The 18411-nt window shown below is 58.9% G+C and overlaps 1 protein-coding gene across 3 annotated transcripts; it reads right to left on the bottom strand.

Annotated features, from left to right (window-relative positions):
* Positions 1-539: 539 nt before the first annotated feature.
* MYADM (myeloid associated differentiation marker) lies at positions 540-10369 on the bottom strand. 3 transcript variants are annotated; one of them, XM_054710855.1, is made up of 3 exons: positions 10304-10369; positions 8347-8411; positions 540-2975 (listed from the first exon to the last, which is right to left on the bottom strand). In XM_054710855.1, exon 3 carries the CDS (start codon positions 2971-2973, stop codon positions 2017-2019), a length of 957 nt encoding a protein of 318 aa, XP_054566830.1. In that variant the 5' UTR covers positions 2974-2975; positions 8347-8411; positions 10304-10369; the 3' UTR covers positions 540-2016. The 3 variants fall into 3 exon arrangements, with proteins under 3 accessions (XP_054566830.1, XP_054566831.1, XP_054566829.1); XM_054710856.1 differs by having other exon boundaries at positions 8347-8397; XM_054710854.1 differs by lacking the exon at positions 10304-10369 and adding an exon at positions 8940-9096.
* Positions 10370-18411: the final 8042 nt, after the last annotated feature.

Raw genomic sequence — 18411 nt, 5'->3', positions numbered from 1 at the left:
CGTGCAGGAGGCAGCTGATCCATGATTCTCTCTCACTGACGTTTCTCTCTCCCTCTCCCTTTTTCTCTGAAATCAATAAAAAATGTATTAAAAATAATAGTTTGGTTAGCAACTGAGCAATGCTGCATACAGATGCTCATGGGATTCCAAGGATGGAGGAATCTTGTTCATTTTTTTTTAATAGATTTTTATTGATTTCAGAGATGAAGGGAGAGACAGAAACATCAACGATGAGAAAGAAGCACTGATTATCTGCCTCTTGCATGCCCCAATTGGGGATCCAGCCTGAAACCTGGGCATGCGCCCTGACTGGGAATAGAACCGTGACCTCCTAGTTCATAGGTCGACGCTCACCCACGGAGCCACACGGGCCCGGCCACTCTTGTTCATTTCTATCCTAACCAGCTCTCCTGGTTTGAGAGTAATTTGGAAGACCCAGCGTTGTCCTGGCTGGCCCCACCCCGTTTTTCCCATCAGACCCAGGAACCTGGGCCTCGCCCCACCTCCAGAGTCTTCCCCAGTAATAAAGCAAGCACAAGTCTTCCTTTTACCTTTATATTGAGGTAAAAAATAAAATAAAGAACATTATGGGTGTGGGGGGGAGGGACAAGGCTTCCCTCTCTAAGGGACAGCAGGGGCTGATGGGAACCAGAAGCTCCAGGGAATTAAAAAATAATAAAATATGTATTTATACATTTATATATATCATGTTAGGCGTGTGAGTCCCAGAGAAGCAGGAAGCGGCGGCAGGAAGCAACTAAGCACACAGAAACATGCGTGTGTGTCTCACACACTCAAGCAGCGCGATCCTCTGACTATGGCGGCAGCCATCCCACAAATTAAAAAAAAAAAAAAAAAAAGGAACTCTTCCCCTTTAAGAAGAGGACCACCCAGTCATTTCTGCCCTTGTGACAGGAAGAAGAAAAACCCCAGGCTCACCCTCCCGGGAAGGCCGCCCGCCGCCGTGGCCACGTTCTCCTCCCAGCAAAGGCGGCACATGCTCTCCTTCATACTGAGGCTGGAGCCCCACGTTCCTGCCCCTCGAAAATACTGCAGACAGCCCGGTACCCAGAGGGTAGTTAGGATGGAAGACAGCCACCGTCCTTGGGTCCCCAAGGCAGCCCGTGGGGAGGGGGTTTTGGTAAGCCTGGCAAAAATTCTGGTGAGACTGGGTGCCAGGTGGGGCCTAAGGACCCAGGGTCTGTGATGTAAGCCCCCTCCTGCCCATCCTATATCATAAAGAGCTAATATGCTAATTAGACTGGACGGCAGGACGACCTTCTGGACGACCTTCCGGAACCACCAGTGGGCGGGGCCCTGGGGCCCCCGAGGCAGCCAGGGCTGCGAGGGCCGAGCCCCTTTGCACGAATTTCATGCATCGGGCCTCTAGTTGGAAATAACTGACCTCCAGGGATTTTTTATTTTTACTTAAAGGGGAGGCTTTACTATATACCCTCTTCCACTGCGAGAAAAGGGTCCCCGTCCCTAGCTACCCTCCCACCCCCCAAACACACACACACACACACACACACACACACACACCTACTAAGGCACAGCCAGCGTGGGCACATGCTTTGGCAATGAGGCCCCTCAGGGGGCCTGGGGTCTGACCAGCTTCTATGTGGGGTGTGAGGTGTGGAGCTCAGCACCTTTGGAGTTGGGGTGGCAGTGAGGGGGGGGTGACCAAGAAGTCCCAGGGCTCCCGAGGAAAGCGGAAGAAGGGAAGTGGGAAGAAGTGGTACAGAAAACAAGGCAGGCAAGAAAGCCAATAGGGCGGGTCGCCAGGAAGGAACAGACCAGGGAGGAAAGGAGAGAGTGAGCGAGGAGAGAGAGGCAGCCCAGGGTGTGGGCAGCCAAAGACGCAGGAAGGGAAGGGGGCAGAGAGCACGGGACGGGGAGAGCAGGTGACAGGAATGGGAGAGGAGACGCAGGGGGAGGACATCGGAGGAGACCAGAACCCGGGAGGGACACCCTGGGAGAGAGAGGAGGGAGTCGGGAGCTCCCGGACAGCACGCCTCACACCCTGACAAAGACCAGGCGGGCAGAGTGCACCAGGTCGGCCACGTAGGCCAGCAGGTTGATGGCCGTGAGGATGGCCACGGCCAGACGGCGGTCCCAGCTGCACACGTAGTGGGCGTGGCTGCTCCCGCAGCCGAAATCCTTCCTGCGCTCGGGGTTGCCGCCATACTTCTCATCGAACTGGTAGAGAGGCCAGAGGACCATGGCCGAGGCGTAGAAGAGGACGGAGAGCAGGGCCAGGCCGGACAGGAAGGTGGGGAAGGGGATGGGCAGTGCGTTGGTGCAGTCGAACAGGTTCAGGAGGATGGCCACGGCGGCCAGGATGAAGCAGATGGCGTAGACCGCCACGCACCACTCCAGCGCTGGCTTGTTCTTGTATATGTAGGGTTCGCTGATGAAGGCGAAGATGATGCAGGCCACGAAGGTCTCCACCACCTTGAGCAGGCCCGGCACGGTGGCCATGTAGCCTGTGATCTCGCCGGGCCGGGCCCGGGTCCAGGCCACCTCGGTGGCGTAAGCCACGCACGCGATGCAGGAGAAGGCGGTGGCGGCGATGGCGTGGTCCCTGGAGCGGCCTTGACCCATGAACTGGACGTAGGTGGTGGGGTAGATGATGGAGGCCGAGAGGCAGAAGAGGGCGGCGTAGCAGGCGTAGGTGATGGGGAAGTTGCGCCAGGACAGCGGGAAGCGAGCCTGGAGCCCGCCCAGCTCCACCACGATGATGATGAAGGTCATGGCGAAGCAGAAGCACCAGGCGAACATGCACCAGTTCCCCGAGAACCCTACCCACGCGTTCACGCTGGCGACCAGCGAGAAGGCCACGCAGGTGGAGAGCAGCTGGAGCAGGCGGAGCAGGCCCAGGGGCTGGGTCAGCGCCCGAGGGGACCCCAGGATGGTCGGGGAGGCCGAGGAGGACGTGGTCGTGATGGTCGTGCGGGTCACCGTCACCGGCATGGCTGTGAGGAGGAGAACGAAGGTGTGCTAAGAAGGTGCCGGCCAGGAGGATTCAGGCCCCGTAGCCTTGGCCTGCCCCAGGGGGACAGAGGAACCCGGACTGTAGCTGGGGGGTATCCCCAAGGCAGGCCTTTCAGTTTTCAACCAGGGACAGTCCCAGGACCCACGAGGATGAGTTGGTCAACCTGGTGGCAGCCTCCTCCTGAGCTCTGGCCTCAGGTGTCCCACCTCTCACGTCAGAGCCCAGGAGTCTAGGCCCCTATTTCTCTCCTTGACAAGACATGCCTTGCCTCTCCCGGTGGCCCACCTCCTGTGAAAGCACAGAGCTCTGGGGGGTGGAGGGAAGGTAGGAGAAGGTAAAGGGTGGACAGATGGTGATGGAAGGAAACGTGGGGGGGGGGGGTGAACACACACACACACAACAGTCCTACCTAATAAAAGAGTAATATGCAAATTAACCACCACTCCCCTACGCCCACCAGCCACGCCCACCAGCCAATCAGTGTGAGTATGCAAATTAACCCCAACCAAGATGGCTGCCACCACAGAGAGCAGGAGGGAGGCTTGGGTTTCCCCAGCAATAGAGGAAGCCAAGCTTTCCACACACCCTGGCAGGCCCAGGCCTCCACTCAAGAATACAAAGTTTCAATTATAGAAGATAAATCCCAAGAAAAATGGCGGCAGCCATGGAGCTGGAGAGAGCAGGCTAGGGTTGCCCCTGGTGACCGAGGAAGCCAAGCTTTCAACCTGCCCTGGCCGGCCTAGGCCTCCACTCCAAGCTACAAAGTTTAAATTATAGAAGGTGAATAAACTCCAACAGAAATGGCTGCCACCATGGAGTGAGCAGGAGGCTTGGCTTCACTCCAGGCTACAAAGTTTTAATTGTAAAGATAAATATATCCCAGATATCAGGGCCTCCACTTGAGTCGCTGGGGGGCATGGCCGGCCTGCAAACCACCACAGGCCCCTCGCACAGGCTGCCCCAAGCCCCAAGGGAACCCCCACCCTGATCCGGGACACCCCTCAGGGCAAACCAGCCGGCCCCCACCCATTCACCAGGCCTCTATCCTTTCTAATAAAAGAGTAATATACAGATTGACCATCACTCCAACACACAAGATCAAGATAGCTGCTCCCATGTGGTCAAAGATCCTGCCCCCATGTGGACACAAGATGGCCACCACAAGATGGCCAGCAGGGGAGGGCATTTGGGAGGGACCAGGCCTGCAAGGGAGGGCAGTTGGGGGCAATTAAGCCTGCAGGGGAGGGCAGTTAGGGGTGACCAGGTCGGCAGAGGAGGGAAGTTGGGGGCAAACAGGCTGGCAGGGGAGCAGTTAGACATCAATCAGGCTGGCAGGGCAGTGGTTAGGGGGTGATCAGGCTGGCAGGCAGAAGTGGTTAGGGGCAATCAGGAAGGCAGGCAGGTGAGCAGTTGGGAGCCAGCAGTCCTGGATTGTGAGAGGGATCCCAGATTGGAGAGGGTGCAGGCTGGGCTGAGGGACATGCCCCTCCCCCATGCACGAATTTCATGCACCGGGCCTCTAGTCCTATATAATAAGAGGCTAATATGCAAATCGACTGAATGGCCGAACGACAGGTCGCTAAGATGCGCACTGACCACCAGGAGCCAGACGCTCAACGCAGGAGCTGCCCCCTGGTGGTCAGTGCGCTCCCACAGGGGGAGCACCGCTCAGCCAGAAGATGGGCTCACTCCTGGCGAGCGGAGTGGCGGTGGCGGGAGCCTCTCTCGCCTCTGCGGCAGCGCTAAGGATGTCCGACTGACCGGCTGCCTCCTGCATGTGGGGAGCGGGCCTAAGCTGTCAGTCAGACATCCCCCGAGGGCTCCCGGAACGCGAGAGGGCACAGGCCGGGCTGAGGGGACACCCCCCCCAAGTGCACGAATTTCGTGCACCAGGCCTCTAGTCTCTATATATAAAAGCCTAAGTGACCATTACAACCAGGAGACTGAAAGACAGGTCGACTGGTCACTATGATACGCACTGAGCATCAGGGGGCAGACGCTCAACACCGCCGTCCCTCCCCCGAGCCGGCAGGCCTCAATCAGCCCCTGTCGGGACTGGGCAAGACGGCCCCGATCTCCCCGATCGCCGGCTAGGCTGAGGGACCCCCCACCTGTGCACGAATTCGTGTACAGACAATGTATTATTGTACTCCTGAAACCTATAGTTTTACCAACCAATGTCACCCAATAAATTAAATAAATTAATTAATTTAAAAATCCACAGAGCTTTCTTTTCTTTTTTTCTAATTTACTGATTTGAGAGAGAGAAAAGGAGGGAGAGAGAAACCAATTTGTTGTTCCACTTACTTATGCATTCATTGGCTCAGTCTTGTATGTGTCCTGACTGGGGATCAAACCAGCAACCTTGGTGTATCCGGGGCGGTCTAACCAACCACAGCGCCTTCTTCTGAGTTACCAACCACAGAGCTTTCTGTGTGGCTCAGTGGTTGACCTGTGATCTAAGAGGTCATGGTTTGATTTCCGGTCAGGACACATGACTGGATTGCAGGCTGGATCCCCCGTAGGAGGCATGTAGGAGGCAGCGATGGATACATTTTTCTCTCATTATTGATGTTTCTATCTCTCCCTCTCTCTTCTTCTCTCTGAAGTCAATTTAAAAAATAAAAAATATATATTTTTAAAAATAAAAGTATGCTCTTTCTCTCTGTCGAGTACTGTGCTCTCCATATTAAAAAAGAAGAAGCCCTAGCTGGTGTGGCTCAGTGGATAGAGCGTCGGCCTGCGGACTGAAGGGCCCCCGGATTCGATTCCAGTCCAGGGCACATGCCCAGGTTGTGGGCTCGATCCCCAGTGGGGGGCATGCAGGAGGCAGCAGATCAAGGATTCTTTCTCATCATTGATGTTTCTAGTTCTCTCTCCCTCTCCCTTTCTCTCTGAAACCAATAAAAATATTTAAAAAAAAAAAAAAAAAAGAAAGAAAGACTGGGCTCTAAAGCAACCCCTCCCGTGCCTCCCCACCACCTCTGTCAGATCAAGAGGCTGTATCCTTATGACCTCCTAACAGTCCATCTCTCTCTCTCAACTTCCCCTCTTTGGGGTGCCCAGAGTTCTGCACCCCAGCCTCTGTGCCCAACTTCCTCTTCACTTAAGGGGACCTAGATATTTCTGGCCTCCAAAAGTTCGGGAGTCCGACCTCCCCAGTTCTGCATCTTCAGGGACCCACATCTAATCACATCTTGCCTCTGGGTAGCAGCCCCCCCCCCCCCCCCCGCTCCTTCCCCACACCCACCTCAGAGACCAGGAGTCTCAGGAGAGCTTCGACCCAAAGGAAGTGGAGCTTCCTCTTGCCTGTCCCCCTCCCCCACATGGAACCCAACTCCCTCAGAACCCCAGACAGCTGGTTCCCCTCCTTCATGGAAATTCAGCTCCCAGCCTGGCCCAGCCAGCCCGTGTGGCTCAGTGGTTAAGGGTGGCCCGCGAACCAAGAGGTCAACGGTTCGATTCCCAGTCCCGACACATAGCCGGACTTCGGGCTTGATCCCCAGTAGGGGGCGCACAGGAAGCAGCTGATAGATCTTTCTCTTTTTTTAAATATATTTTATTGCTTTTTTACAGAGAGGAAGGGAGAGGGATAGAGAGCCAGAAACATCGATGAAAAAGAAACATGGACTAGCTGCCTCCTGCACACCCCCTACTGGGGATGAGCCCGAAACCAGGGTACATGCCCTTGACCGGAATCGAACCTGGGACCCTTCAGTCCGCAGGCCGACACTCTATCCACTGAGCCAAACCGGTTAGGGCTGACAGATGTTTCTATCTATCCCTCTCCCTTCCTCTCTCTCTCTAATAAAACTGTTTTGTTTTGTTTTTTAAAGCAATTCACCTCCCAGATTCTAAACTGTCCAGTGGCCCGGCCCTTCCACTGAAATCTTCCACATAAATCTCCGCGTTATGTAGCTTCAGACCTCGGGGTTCTGAGCCCCCAGCAGCCAGCACACCAGCCAGCCAGCCAGCCACCTGCGCTGGGACACGGGCTTCCTCCCCGCCCTCCAGGTCCTCCCTCAGGGCACAAAGGCTCCAGTCTCAGCCGCCACTCCTAGAGGCTCAGAAGGCCTCTCAGCCTCAGGGAAATAAACTTCCCCTTCCCGCATCTGAGCCAGCATAGCAGGCTCTCCCCACCTCGGCGCCCCCTCCCTGCACAGCAGCTCCCCGACCCCCACCGCACCCCTGGACACAGGAGCCCAGTCCACACACACTCCTTCCTCAGATACTCAGGTGTGGGGCCCCACTCCTTGGAGAGCAAGCTCCCAGGTACGTTTCTCTGGATCTAGTAGTCAGAGACACCCCGCCTCCAGCCCCTCCTCTTTCAGATCCGGGAGTCCAGGCCCCAGCCCCTCCTCCTCCTCCTCCCTCAGACCCAGGAGCCCAGGCCCCCGGATCCTCCTCCTCCCTCAGACCCAGGAGCCCAGGCCCCCAGCCCCTCCTCCTTCTGACCTAGGAATCCAAGCCCCCAGCCCCTCCTCCCTCAGACCCAGGAACCCAGGCCCCCAGCCCTCCTCCCTCAGACCCAGGAGCCCAGGCCCCCAACCTCCTCCTTCTGACCTAGGAATCCAGGCCCCCAGATCCTCCTCCCTCAGACCCAGGAGTCCAGGCCCCCAGCCCCTCCTCCCTCAGACCCAGGAGCCCAGGCCCCCAGCCCCTCCTCCCTCAGACCCAGGAATTCAGGCCCCCAGCCCTCCTCCCTCAGACCCAGGAGCCCAGGCCCCCAGCCTCCTCCTTCTGACCTAGGAATCCAAGCCCCCAGCCCCTCCTCCCTCAGACCCAGGAACCCAGGCCCCCAGCCCTCCTCCCTCAGACCCAGGAGCCCAGGCCCCCAGCCTCCTCCTTCTGACCTAGGAATCCAGGCCCCCAGATCCTCCTCCCTCAGACCCAGGAGTCCAGCTCCCAGATCCTCCTCCCTCAGACCCAGGAGCCCAGGCCCCCAGCCTCCTCCCTCAGACCCAGGAGCCCAGGCCCCCAGCCCCTCCTCCCTCAGACCCAGGAATCCAGGCCCCCAGCCCCTCCTCCCTCAGACCCAGGAGCCCAGGCCCCCAGCCCTCCTCCCTCAGACCCAGGAGCCCAGGCCCCCAGCCTCCTCCTTCTGACCTAGGAATCCAGGCCCCCAGATCCTCCTCCCTCAGACCCAGGAGTCCAGCTCCCAGATCCTCCTCCCTCAGACCCAGGAGCCCAGGCCCCCAGCCCTCCTCCCTCAGACCCAGGAGCCCAGGCCCCCAGCCTCCTCCCTCAGACCCAGGAGCCCAGGCCCCCAGCCCTCCTCCTTCAGACCCAGGAGCCCAGGCCCCCAGCCCTCCTCCCTCAGACCCAGGAGTCCAGGCCCCCAGCGCCCTTACCCGCGGTCTTAGCTGAGGATCCCGGCGGAGAAAGATCTGGTGCCGAGGCGGCTGGAGTCAGACACCTGGAAAAGGTTAGTCAGAGCAGGAGCGGGAGAGAGAGGACGTCGGCGCGCCGCTCAGCCCAGCTCCGCCCTCGGAGACCCAGGCGACAGCCCGGCCGCGGGCGAGAAGGCTCCCCCCGCCCCCCCCCCGCCCGCCCGCTCGGGCCACACCTCCGGCCGAGGCAGCCCCACCTCCCTCCCTCCCGCCCCCCCCCCCGGTCCCCAACCGCGGGGCTGGAACCCAGGCCACTGGGCGAAAGTGCGCGCTCCGCGGGGCGTGGGCCTGTGCGCTCACCGCCCCGCCCCGTCGGGGGAGGGCCCTGGGCGGAGGCTGCCGGGCGGCCCGCCGGTCTGAGCCGCGTCTCCGGCCTTATAAGGACTCAAGTCAGCCCGGCCACCAGGAATGCGGCTGGGACCCCCGCCCCGCGCCGGCCTCCGGGGTGACCCGCCCCGCTGGTCGGTCTGGGGAGGGGGGGTGAGGGGAAGGAAGGGGGACATGGGGCGGAGAACCTGGACTCCAGGTCCCAGTTGGAAGGGCCTGGGACCCACATTTCTGGGACGTTCACCAGGGGGGTTCTGGGTCCCTCTGAGGATGGGCGGGGCGCCTGGCCCCCCAGGAGGGCCTCTAAGAGAGGGGTGGCCGGGAACCCGGGCCCGGGGGCTTGCCCGGCGGAGACCCCCGCCTCCAGGCCTGGAGCTGCGCGCCCCGCTTGGGAGCGGAGAGCTGAGATGAGCAGTCACACCTCCGACCTCCGACCTCCTCCGGGAAGGAAGGTGTCCCCGGGCCACCTGGGAGGTGCCGCCCCCCGCCCCCCCCCTCCGGGGCCCGTTAGGAGGAAGTCGGGGCCGCCCCGGAGGAAGGGGACGGGCCTCCGCGCCCCAGGTGTCGCGTGGAGAGCGGCCACCGCCAGGGTCGCCGAGACGGGGCTCGGGAAGGCGTGGACGGACGCGGGAGGGAGAGGAATGCCCCTCGGACTCCCCCGGCCGCACCCCGCCCTCTCCCGCCGCCAGGCCGAGCGCCACCCCGTCACTCTGCAGACGGAGGAGGGCGCCCGCACCCCAGCATGTGCTCTCCACGCCCAGGGCGCCGGCCACAGCCTGGCTCTCCCTCGGCCTCCGGGCGCGCGCTGGGGGCACCCGTGCTGGACCTCAGCCCGGCCTCTCCAGTCCCAGGTTCCGATTCTGTGCCCCGGACGGGGAGGTCCAACCTCCTCACCCCCAGCCACACGCTTTCCCAAACTCAGGACTCCCGCTCCGAGCTCCTCCCCGTACCGGGTTCCAGCCCCGTCAAACCGGATCCCAGGAGTCCAGGCCCCCAGCCCCTGAGCCCTCAGACCCAGGAGTCCAGGCCCCCAGCCCCTGAGCCCTCAGACCCAAGAGTCCAGGCCCCCAGCCTCCTCCCTCAGACCCAGGAGTCCAGACCCCCAGCCCTCCTCCCTCAGACCCAGGAGTCCAGGCCCCCAGCCTCCTCCCTCAGACCCAGGAGCCCAGGCCCCCAGCCTCCTCCCTCAGAACCAGGAGTCCAGCTCCCCATTCCCCCCTCTTCCTTCAGACGTGTGACCTGTAGGAGTCCAGGTCCCCAGCCCTCCTCCTCCCTGAGACCCAGGAGCCCAGGCCCCCAGCCCTCCTCCCTCAGACCCAGGAGTCCAAGCCCCCAGCCCTCCTCCCTCAGACCCAGGAGCCCAGGCCCCCAGCCCTCCTCCCTCAGACCCAGGAGTCCAGCTCCCCATTCCCCCCTCTTCCTTCAGACGTGTGACCTGTAGGAGTCCAGGTCCCCAGCCCTTCCTCCCTCCCCAGCCCTCTCCTCTCCAGAACCCGAGTCTGGCTCAGCCCCGGCCTTTCTAGGGACTCAGACACCCTGAGTCCCAGCCCGTGTCTCCTTCGCACCCAAGAATCCTGGACCGCAGCCTCACCTCACAGGTCTGCGGCGGCGGCGGAGTGGAAGCCCAGGACAGCTGCAGCCTAGAAGGGGCTGCGGACTGGGTGGGGATGGCGGGTGGGTGGGGAGCCCGCGCGGGCGGAGCCGGGGGAGGGCGGGGTCGGCGCGGAACGGGACTCCCCTAAGCCAGGGCTACCCCAGCCCCGCCCCGGGGCGGGGCCAACGCAAGGCCCCGCCCCCGGGGAATCACTGAACCTCTGCTCACCCTCTCCGCCGGGGGAGGGGGGTGGGGGGGAGGGATGGAGGGCTGAGGTCACTGTCGCCATGGTGACAAAACAGGAAGACACAACAGCTGGCGGAGTGGGGGCTCCCGGGGGCTGCCCGCCCCGATCCGGCCGCTGCGCAGTCTCCAGGGGGAGGCCCGGGAAGGCCGTTGCCATGGCAACCCGCCTGTTTAGGGTTTGTTTAGCGCCGAGACCCTCAGCCCGGGTCCCCACCCCGAGTCTCACCTCACTCCCCTCTCCCTCCGCCCCCCTGCCCACCCCCTCCCCGCCCCGCCCGCGCCAGCCCCGCCGCCCGGGAGGGATGAGATCTTGGGCATCTGGGGCGCACGCCGCGGGGATGGATGGCCACGGGGCGTCCGGGTCATGGGATCTGTGGGCTGGGGTCTCCGTCTCCTGGGGCCTCGGAGAAGGAAAGGGGTGCCGATCCCTAGGCTTCAGGAGGTTTCTGGGCTGAGGTCCCCAACGCCGGGGTCCCCGAGTGGGTGATGTACGCTGGGGCTCGCGGTGCAAGGACCGGGGGGAGGGCTGGACCCCTGGGTCCCAGGGGGCGCCGCCGGTGGAGTGGGGGAGGGGTGCTGGCAGCCAAAGCCCCGGGACCTAGGGCGCTGGGAGTTGGGGGCACCGCCTCCTCGCCTCCCGGGCTCCACGAGACGCCCAGGCTGGGGACCCCGCTTCCTGGCTCGGAAGAGCAGCCGGAGCTCGGCGCCTGGCTCTCCCGGGCAGATGCGGCTGTGAGTGCTCCCGGGTCGGGAAGGCAGAGCTATTTTGGGGCCGCATTCCAGCCTCCGGGGGCGGGGGGGCCGCGAGCGGACAGCGCACCGGGCTGGGGGCGCCGGAGGCCGGGTCCCTGCAGGAGGGGAGGGGCCCCGGGGACCGGCCGCGGGTGCCGGGGCGGGCGGGGCTGCGGGGCCTGATCCGGGGGCCGGGGCGGCTCTGCGGCTCTGACCCGGGTTGGCCGAGCCGAGAAGCCCGGGGAGCTGCAGGTCTGGCGGCCGGGCCCGGGGTCGGGCGGGGCGGGGCGGGGCGGGGACCGGGCCGCCGGGGTCGCTCCCCGGGCCGCGCACTCACCGCGCTCTGCAGTCCCCGGCGCGGCCTGGCTCCCGGGGCCGCGGGGCGGGGCCTCGTGGCGGCTGCGGATGCTCCGCGGCGCTGGGCGGACAGGCGCGGGCCCGGCTGCGGCCGCTGGGCGCCTTCCAGGCCGGGGGCGGCGGGGGCTTGGAGGCCGAGCCCCGCAGAGTCGGCGGCGGGAGGGGTCGGTGGGGTCCGGGAGCTCTGTCCACCCGGCTGCGTGCCCTACGGCGATGGGTGGGGCGGGGGGGGGGGACGGCTAGACGCTGCAAGCTCTGCAGAGATGGGGGGTAGGAGAGGGAGGAGTGGGATGGGAGCCTGTATGCCCAGGTTATTTTTAAAAATATTTTTATTGATTTCAGAGAGGAAGAGAGAGAGAGAGAAATATCCACGATGAGAGAGAATCATGGATCGGCTGCCTCCTGCACGCCCCACACTGGGGATCGAACCCGCAACCCGGGCATGTGCCCTGGCCAGGAATTGAACCCTGACCTCCTGGTTCACAGGTGGATGCTCAACCACGGAGCCACACCGGCCTGGCTATATGCCTAGTTTTGTGCCCCTGCAAAGGGGTAGGCACAGCCCTGGCCGGTGTGGCTCAGTGGATAGAGAATCGGCCTGTGGACTGAAGGGTCCCAGGTTCGATTCCGGTCAGAGGCGTGTACCTTGGTGGTGGGCACATCCCCAGTAGGGGGTGTGCAGGAGGCAGCTGATGGATGTTTCTTTTTCACTGATGTTTCTCTCTATCCCTCTCCCTTCCTCTCTGTAAAAATCAATAAAATATATTTTAAAAAAAGGGGGGGGTGGCGTAGGCACAGACCCTCTCTGTCATCCCGCGCCCGGCCTAGCATCAGGACACACAGGAGTCAGGGCGTGGGGTCAATTCGAGGTTCTCCAGGCACATCCCCAAGTCCTAGTCACACCCCTCGTTGGCCCCCAGGCTAGCAGCATCTCCCCCGCCCCTCCTTCCTGCCCCTCTTTGCCTCACCCCACGGTGGCAGTCCTGAGATCCCCCAAAAAGTGCAGGGGCCATCCCCACTGGCACACCTCACTAGCTGTGTGTTCACCGTTAGGCATGAACCCACAACCGCAGGGTTCAGGGCGGCAGGAGCCAACAGGAAGCAAACATTGACAGAGTGAGTCATGGGGTGTGACCTTGGAGAAGTGAAACCTCGGGGTGCCGGCCCGGTAATGTGGCAGCGCGCCCGGGCCCTGGCCCAGAGCGTCCGTCTGTCTGTCTGTCTGTCCCCGGGGGACAACACCCAGCCCCAGCGCTGTGGTCTGCAGCCTGGCACGGCACCCCAGCCTCACACAGGCCCAGCCTCTGTTCCCTGAGGCTGGCTGCTTGGGGTGATGGGGTACAACCACCCGCCCTCATGCCGAGTTCCTCATACGCCCGAGTTCCCTGCTCAGGACCAATACTGGGCGGATTAGCATGAGGTGAATGGGGCCTTTGAGGGCAGGCCCAGAAGCTGCTGTTGGCAGGAGGGTGCAAGGCTAGGAAAGCAAAAGAGGTCCAATTATTCCAGGGAGGAAAAGCTCACTGCCCGCACCCCCGCCCCCCAGATGGAGGGGGCCCATGTAATCGCCGGTGACCAGGTATTTGGCGGGTTTCTCTCAGAAACCATCCGTGTTGGGGGGAGAGGGACGCGTAGGGGGACTCAGCACTGCTTGCTGCTGAGGTGGGCCGGCTTCATCAGGGACCTAAGCTTGGGTCCATAACTGTCTATGCCCTGGCTGGTTGGGCTCAGTGGATAGAGCGCGGGCCTGTGGACCAAAGGGTCCCGGGTTCGATTCCCGCCAAGGACACATTATACCTCCCCCCCCCCCCCACCCCGCCGCCGGTGTAGGCCTCTCCCCGGCCCAGGCCCTGGTCCCGGCCTGTGCAGGAGGCAGCCGGTCCATGTGTCTCTCACATCATGTTTCTCCCTGTCCTTCCCTCTCTTGAACACTCGCCCCAAAAACAATGGTGTGGACGAAAGGGGCCACATGCTGACCTGACAGCTCAGGGGAGGCCTGCATGGCGGTCTTGCAAACTCAGAGACCTAAAGTCACCACAAAGGATGGTGTGAAATTTAACTTTTTAAAAATATATATATTTTATTGATTTTTTTGCAGAGAGGAAGGGAGAGGGATAGAGAGTTAGAAACATCGATGAGAGAGAAACATCCATCAGCTGCCTCCTGCACACCTCCTACTGGGGATGTGCCCGCAACCCAGGTACATGCCCTTGACCGGAATCGAACCCGGGACCCTTCAGTCCACAGGCCGACGCTCTATCCACTGAGCCAAACCGATTAGGGCTAAAATTTAACTTTAACTAAACACAGTGATGGTGGGTAGTTACCTCCTAGGCCGGTATCTTCACTGACAAATCAGCCTTTACCTTAACTGAGCCGATCTGCCTTTTTGCCTCTACGATAGATAACATACGCCTGAAATGTCTGGGTAACTTGTAACTTCCCTTTTTCTTTCTTTCTTTTTTATTTTTTTTTAACATATTTTATTGATTTTTTACAGAGAGGAAGAGAGAGGGATAGAGAGTTAGAAACATCAATGAGAGAGAAACATCCATCAGCTGCCTCCTGCACACCCCCTACTGGGGATGTGCCCGCAACCAAGATACATGCACTTGGCTGGAATCGAACCTGAGACCCTTCAGTCCGCAGGCTGATGCTCTATCCGCTGAGCCACACCGGTCAGGGCATAACTTCCCTTTTTCTGGTCCTCCTTAGGGCACAAGCTAATGTGCTGGGCGCCAGGACAGAGACCACAAATTCCTTCATTATCATGTTAATTGTTCCTGCACCCACCTAAGCATGTGTCCATCATTTTACTTTTTATCCAATCCCGGGGTCCCCCCCAATGCTTTGCTTCCTCCCGCCTCTCTAGTCTATCGCCAATGGATTTCATGTAACCCACCTACGTCCCTTTCTTTGATGGCGATGTGTAGATACAGATGTAACCCTCCAATCTCGGAGCATTATCTCAGTTTGTTGAGGTTCTGCTTCCCGGCCTATGTCGACAGTTTGGCTCAAATAAACTCACAGAACTTCTTTACAGGTTTCCATGGTTTTTTACGTTAACAACGGGAAAATATCCTCGGGTGAGGATTAACAAATAATAATAATGAAATAACTGTTCCTACGCCCGTTCAGCAAGCGCTGGGGGAAGAGGCTGACCTACCTGACCTCCCCCATGGCTCAGCTCTCTCCGTCCTAGAGGTTTTGGGGGGAGAGTCCCCCCTGGGATACAGATGAGCTGCCTCTCGCTCCTGACACCACGTGTGTGGGTTTGTCTCTGTTTCACACCAACACCCAGTTCTCCAACGCGGGATGCCAACCGAGTGTCCAGGGACTCGGTTCCGTTCTGAATCCGGGTTGGCTCACGACCTGGAGTCAGCGTCGGGCCCGGCAGGTGAAGTGTGGGCTCAGTGCCACCAGACCGCCCCCCTCCCCCTCTTCAGACGCCAATCACACGTCCCAGGCCTCCCCTGCTTCTGACTGGGGGTTCCCGTGACCCCGCCCAGGTTTGACAACTTGCTAGAATGATGGCTCCTAGTGAAGCATCCATCTTATATAAAAACTGCTGTTTGAGCCCTAACCGGTTTGGCTCAGTGGTTAGAGCATCGGCCTGCGGACTGAAGGGTCCCAGGTTTGATTCCAGTCAGGGGCATGTACCTTGGTTGCGGGCACATCCCCAGTGGGGGGTGTGCAGGAGGCAGCTGATTGATGTTTCTCTCTCATTGATGTTTCTAACTCTCTCTCCCCCTCTCCATTCCTCTCTGTAAAAAAATCAATAAAATATATTTTAAAAAAAAACACTGCTGTTTAAAATGTTAACCCTGCTATTTGGCTTCTGTAAATGCTTGCTTGCTTAAATAATAAGGAAAATAAGACCACTCCCACTTCAGAGAGGCCATTAAACCTTCCCCAGACAAGGTTATCAGTGCTGGCACCAGGCCAGGCCTTTGGCTGAGGTCTCAAGGCCCCAGCACATACAGGCTCTTTAAGAACTTGCAAAAGGGGCCGGAAACACCCCATATTTGGGGGACAAAGAAGGTAAAAACATATACATAGGGAAAAGTCCTCCATGTTGGGGCCCAGAATTTGAGAGACATTTTCCTCTGGACCTGCGTGTAATAAATGTAACTCCATCTCTCTGGTATTGCTTGGTTCTTCTCCGGTTTTCTGTAACACCAGAACCCTGGAAGGCACCTTATCTCACAGATCTCTCCATACTCCGGGCTCTTTGGGAAGTTTCACTCATTCATCAGCAAATACAGGGTGGGGCAGAAGTAGGTTGAGAGTCCTGGCCCCGTTGCTCAGTGGTTAGAGCGTCGGCTCACACACCGAAGGGTCGCAGGTTCGATTCCTGGTCTAGGGCACGTACCTGGGCAGCAGGTTCTACCCCCAGCCCCAGTTGGGGCATGTGCGGGAGGCAACCAATCCATGTGTCTTTCTCACGTAGATGTTTCTCTCTCTCTCTTTCCTCCTCCCTGCCTTCCACTCTCTCTAAAAGTATCCTCAGGTGAGGATCACCACCAACAACTAAAGTAGGTTTCCAGTTGTTTGTATGGAAAACAAAACTATAATTAATAGGTAATAATACAAGAATAAACTCTTGTGCACACCTGTAAACCTACATTACAATTTTTTAAATGTTTTTATTGATTTTATTTTAAAAAATATATTTTATTGATTTTTTTTACAGAGAGGAAGGGAGAGAGATAGAGAGGTAGAAACATCGATCAGCTGCCTCCTGCACACCTCCAACTAGGGATGTGCCCGCAACCAATGTACATGCCCTTGACCGGAATCGAACCTGGGACCTTTCAGTCCACAGGCCGATGCTCTATCCACTGAGCCAAACTGGTTAGGGCTGTTTTTATTGATTTTAGAGAGGGAAGAAGGGAGAGGGAGAGTGACCTTGATGGACTGCCTCCTGCATGCCCCTCCTGGGGATCGAGCCCACAACCCAGGAATCGAACCAGCAGCCTCTTGGTGCACAGGAGGACTCTCAACCCACTGAGCCACACCAGCCAGGGCTGCAAACCTACTTTTGCCCCGCTCCGCCCCCCCACTCCCTCACCCCCCAATCCCCGCTTATTTACCAGGGCCTCCTAAGTGAGAACAAAGCAGGCTGAGAAATGAAGATTTTATCTCGCTTGTTAGTGGCAAAGGGTTCAAGATGCAGTAACTTCCTCTGGTTGCCGCCCATACGTCCCAACGCGGGCGGGGTCCAACCCACAGCCTGGGTATGTGCCCTGGCAGGGAACTACACCTGCCACCTTTTGGTGCACAGGACGATGCTCCAACCCACTGAGCCACCCGGCCAGGGCTGGCGTGTGTGTGTGTGTGTGTGTGTGTGTGTGTGTGTGTGTGTGTGTGTTAATAAGACAAACAGTGGCCCGGCCAGTGTGGCTCAGTGGTAGAGCATCGACCTGTGAACCAGGAGATCACGGTTGGATTCCCGGTCAAGGACACATGCTCGGGGTGTGGGCTCGAGCCCCAGTCGGGGGCATGCAGGAGGCAGCCGGCCCATGATTCTCTCTCATCATTGATGTTTCTCTCCCTCTCCCTTCCTCTCTGAAATCAATACAAAAATATTTTTTGAAAAATAAAAAAAAATAAGATATACAGTGTATGATCCGCTCCTTCCTGCCTTTTTAGGTCTTTTCTGCACGATGTCATCAATGCACTTACCGGAAGGGAATCTGGGGGTTGAGAGATCAGTTTCCTGCACAGTAAGCTGTGAGCAGAGCTGGAGGATGAACGCAGCGCCGGCGGGAGGTGGGACAGGACTGCCGTCCGCCTGTGTTCGTTGGCTTGGGCTCAAAATGACAAAATATGTATTCTCTCAGTGCTGAAGGCCAGAAGCCTGACACCAGAGCGTCAGTGAGGCCCGGCCGGCGTGGCTCAGTGGTTGAGCTTCGACCTGTGAACCAGGAGGTCATGGCTCGATTCCCGGTCAGGCCACAGGCCTGGGTTGGGGCGTGCAAGAGGCAGCCAATCCATGATTCTCTCTCATCATTGATGTTTCCTGCTCTCTCTCTCTCCCTCTCCCTTCCTCTCTGAAATTAGTAAAAAAAATATATTGAAGCCCAGCTGGCATGGCTCAGTGGTTGAGTGTCGACCTGTGAACCAGGAGGTCACGGTTCAATTCCCGGTCAGGGCACAGGCCTGGGTTGCGGGCTCGATCTCCAGTGTGGGGGCGTGCAGGAGGCAGCCGGTCCATGATTCTCTCTCACCACTGATGTTTCTATCTCTCCCTCCCTCTCCCTTCCTCTCTGAGATCAATAAAAATGTATTTTTACTTATTTATTTTTAAATGTTACTTTATTGTTTAAAGTATTTCAAATAGTAGTACATATGTCTCCTTCCCCTCGGCCTCCCGTACCCCCCCACATGTCCTCACCCCACCCCACCCAAAAAAATGTATTTTTTAAATATATATATTGTATTGATTTGTTTACAGAGAGGAAGGGAGAGAGATAGAGAGCTATAAACATCCATCAGCTGCCTCCTGCATACCCCCTACTGGGGATGTGCCCGCAACCAAGGTACATGCCCTTGACCAGAATCGAACCCGGGCCCTTCAGTCCGCAGGCCGACGCTCTATCCACTGAGCCAAACCGGCCAGGGCAAAAAACGTATTTTGAAAGAAAGAAAGAAAAGAAAAAAAAATAAAAGAGGAGAGGAGAGGAGAGGAGAGAGGAGAGAGAAAGAAAAAAGAAAAGAAAAGAAAAGAAAAGAAGAAAGAAAAGAAAAGAAAAGAAAAAGAACAAGAA

The sequence above is a fragment of the Eptesicus fuscus genome, chromosome 21 (genome assembly GCF_027574615.1).
Source record: "Eptesicus fuscus isolate TK198812 chromosome 21, DD_ASM_mEF_20220401, whole genome shotgun sequence".
Taxonomy (NCBI): domain Eukaryota; kingdom Metazoa; phylum Chordata; class Mammalia; order Chiroptera; family Vespertilionidae; genus Eptesicus; species Eptesicus fuscus.
This window is presented reverse-complemented; position numbering and strand designations above follow the sequence as displayed.

What these genes read in the sequence shown, in the direction of transcription:
- MYADM (XM_054710854.1), bottom strand. An exon ending in ATCCTCAGCTAAGACCGCGG is followed by an intron (nt 2,976 to 8,346) that starts GTAAGGGCGCTG and finishes TCCTCCTCACAG; the next exon opens with CCATGCCGGTGACGGTGACC.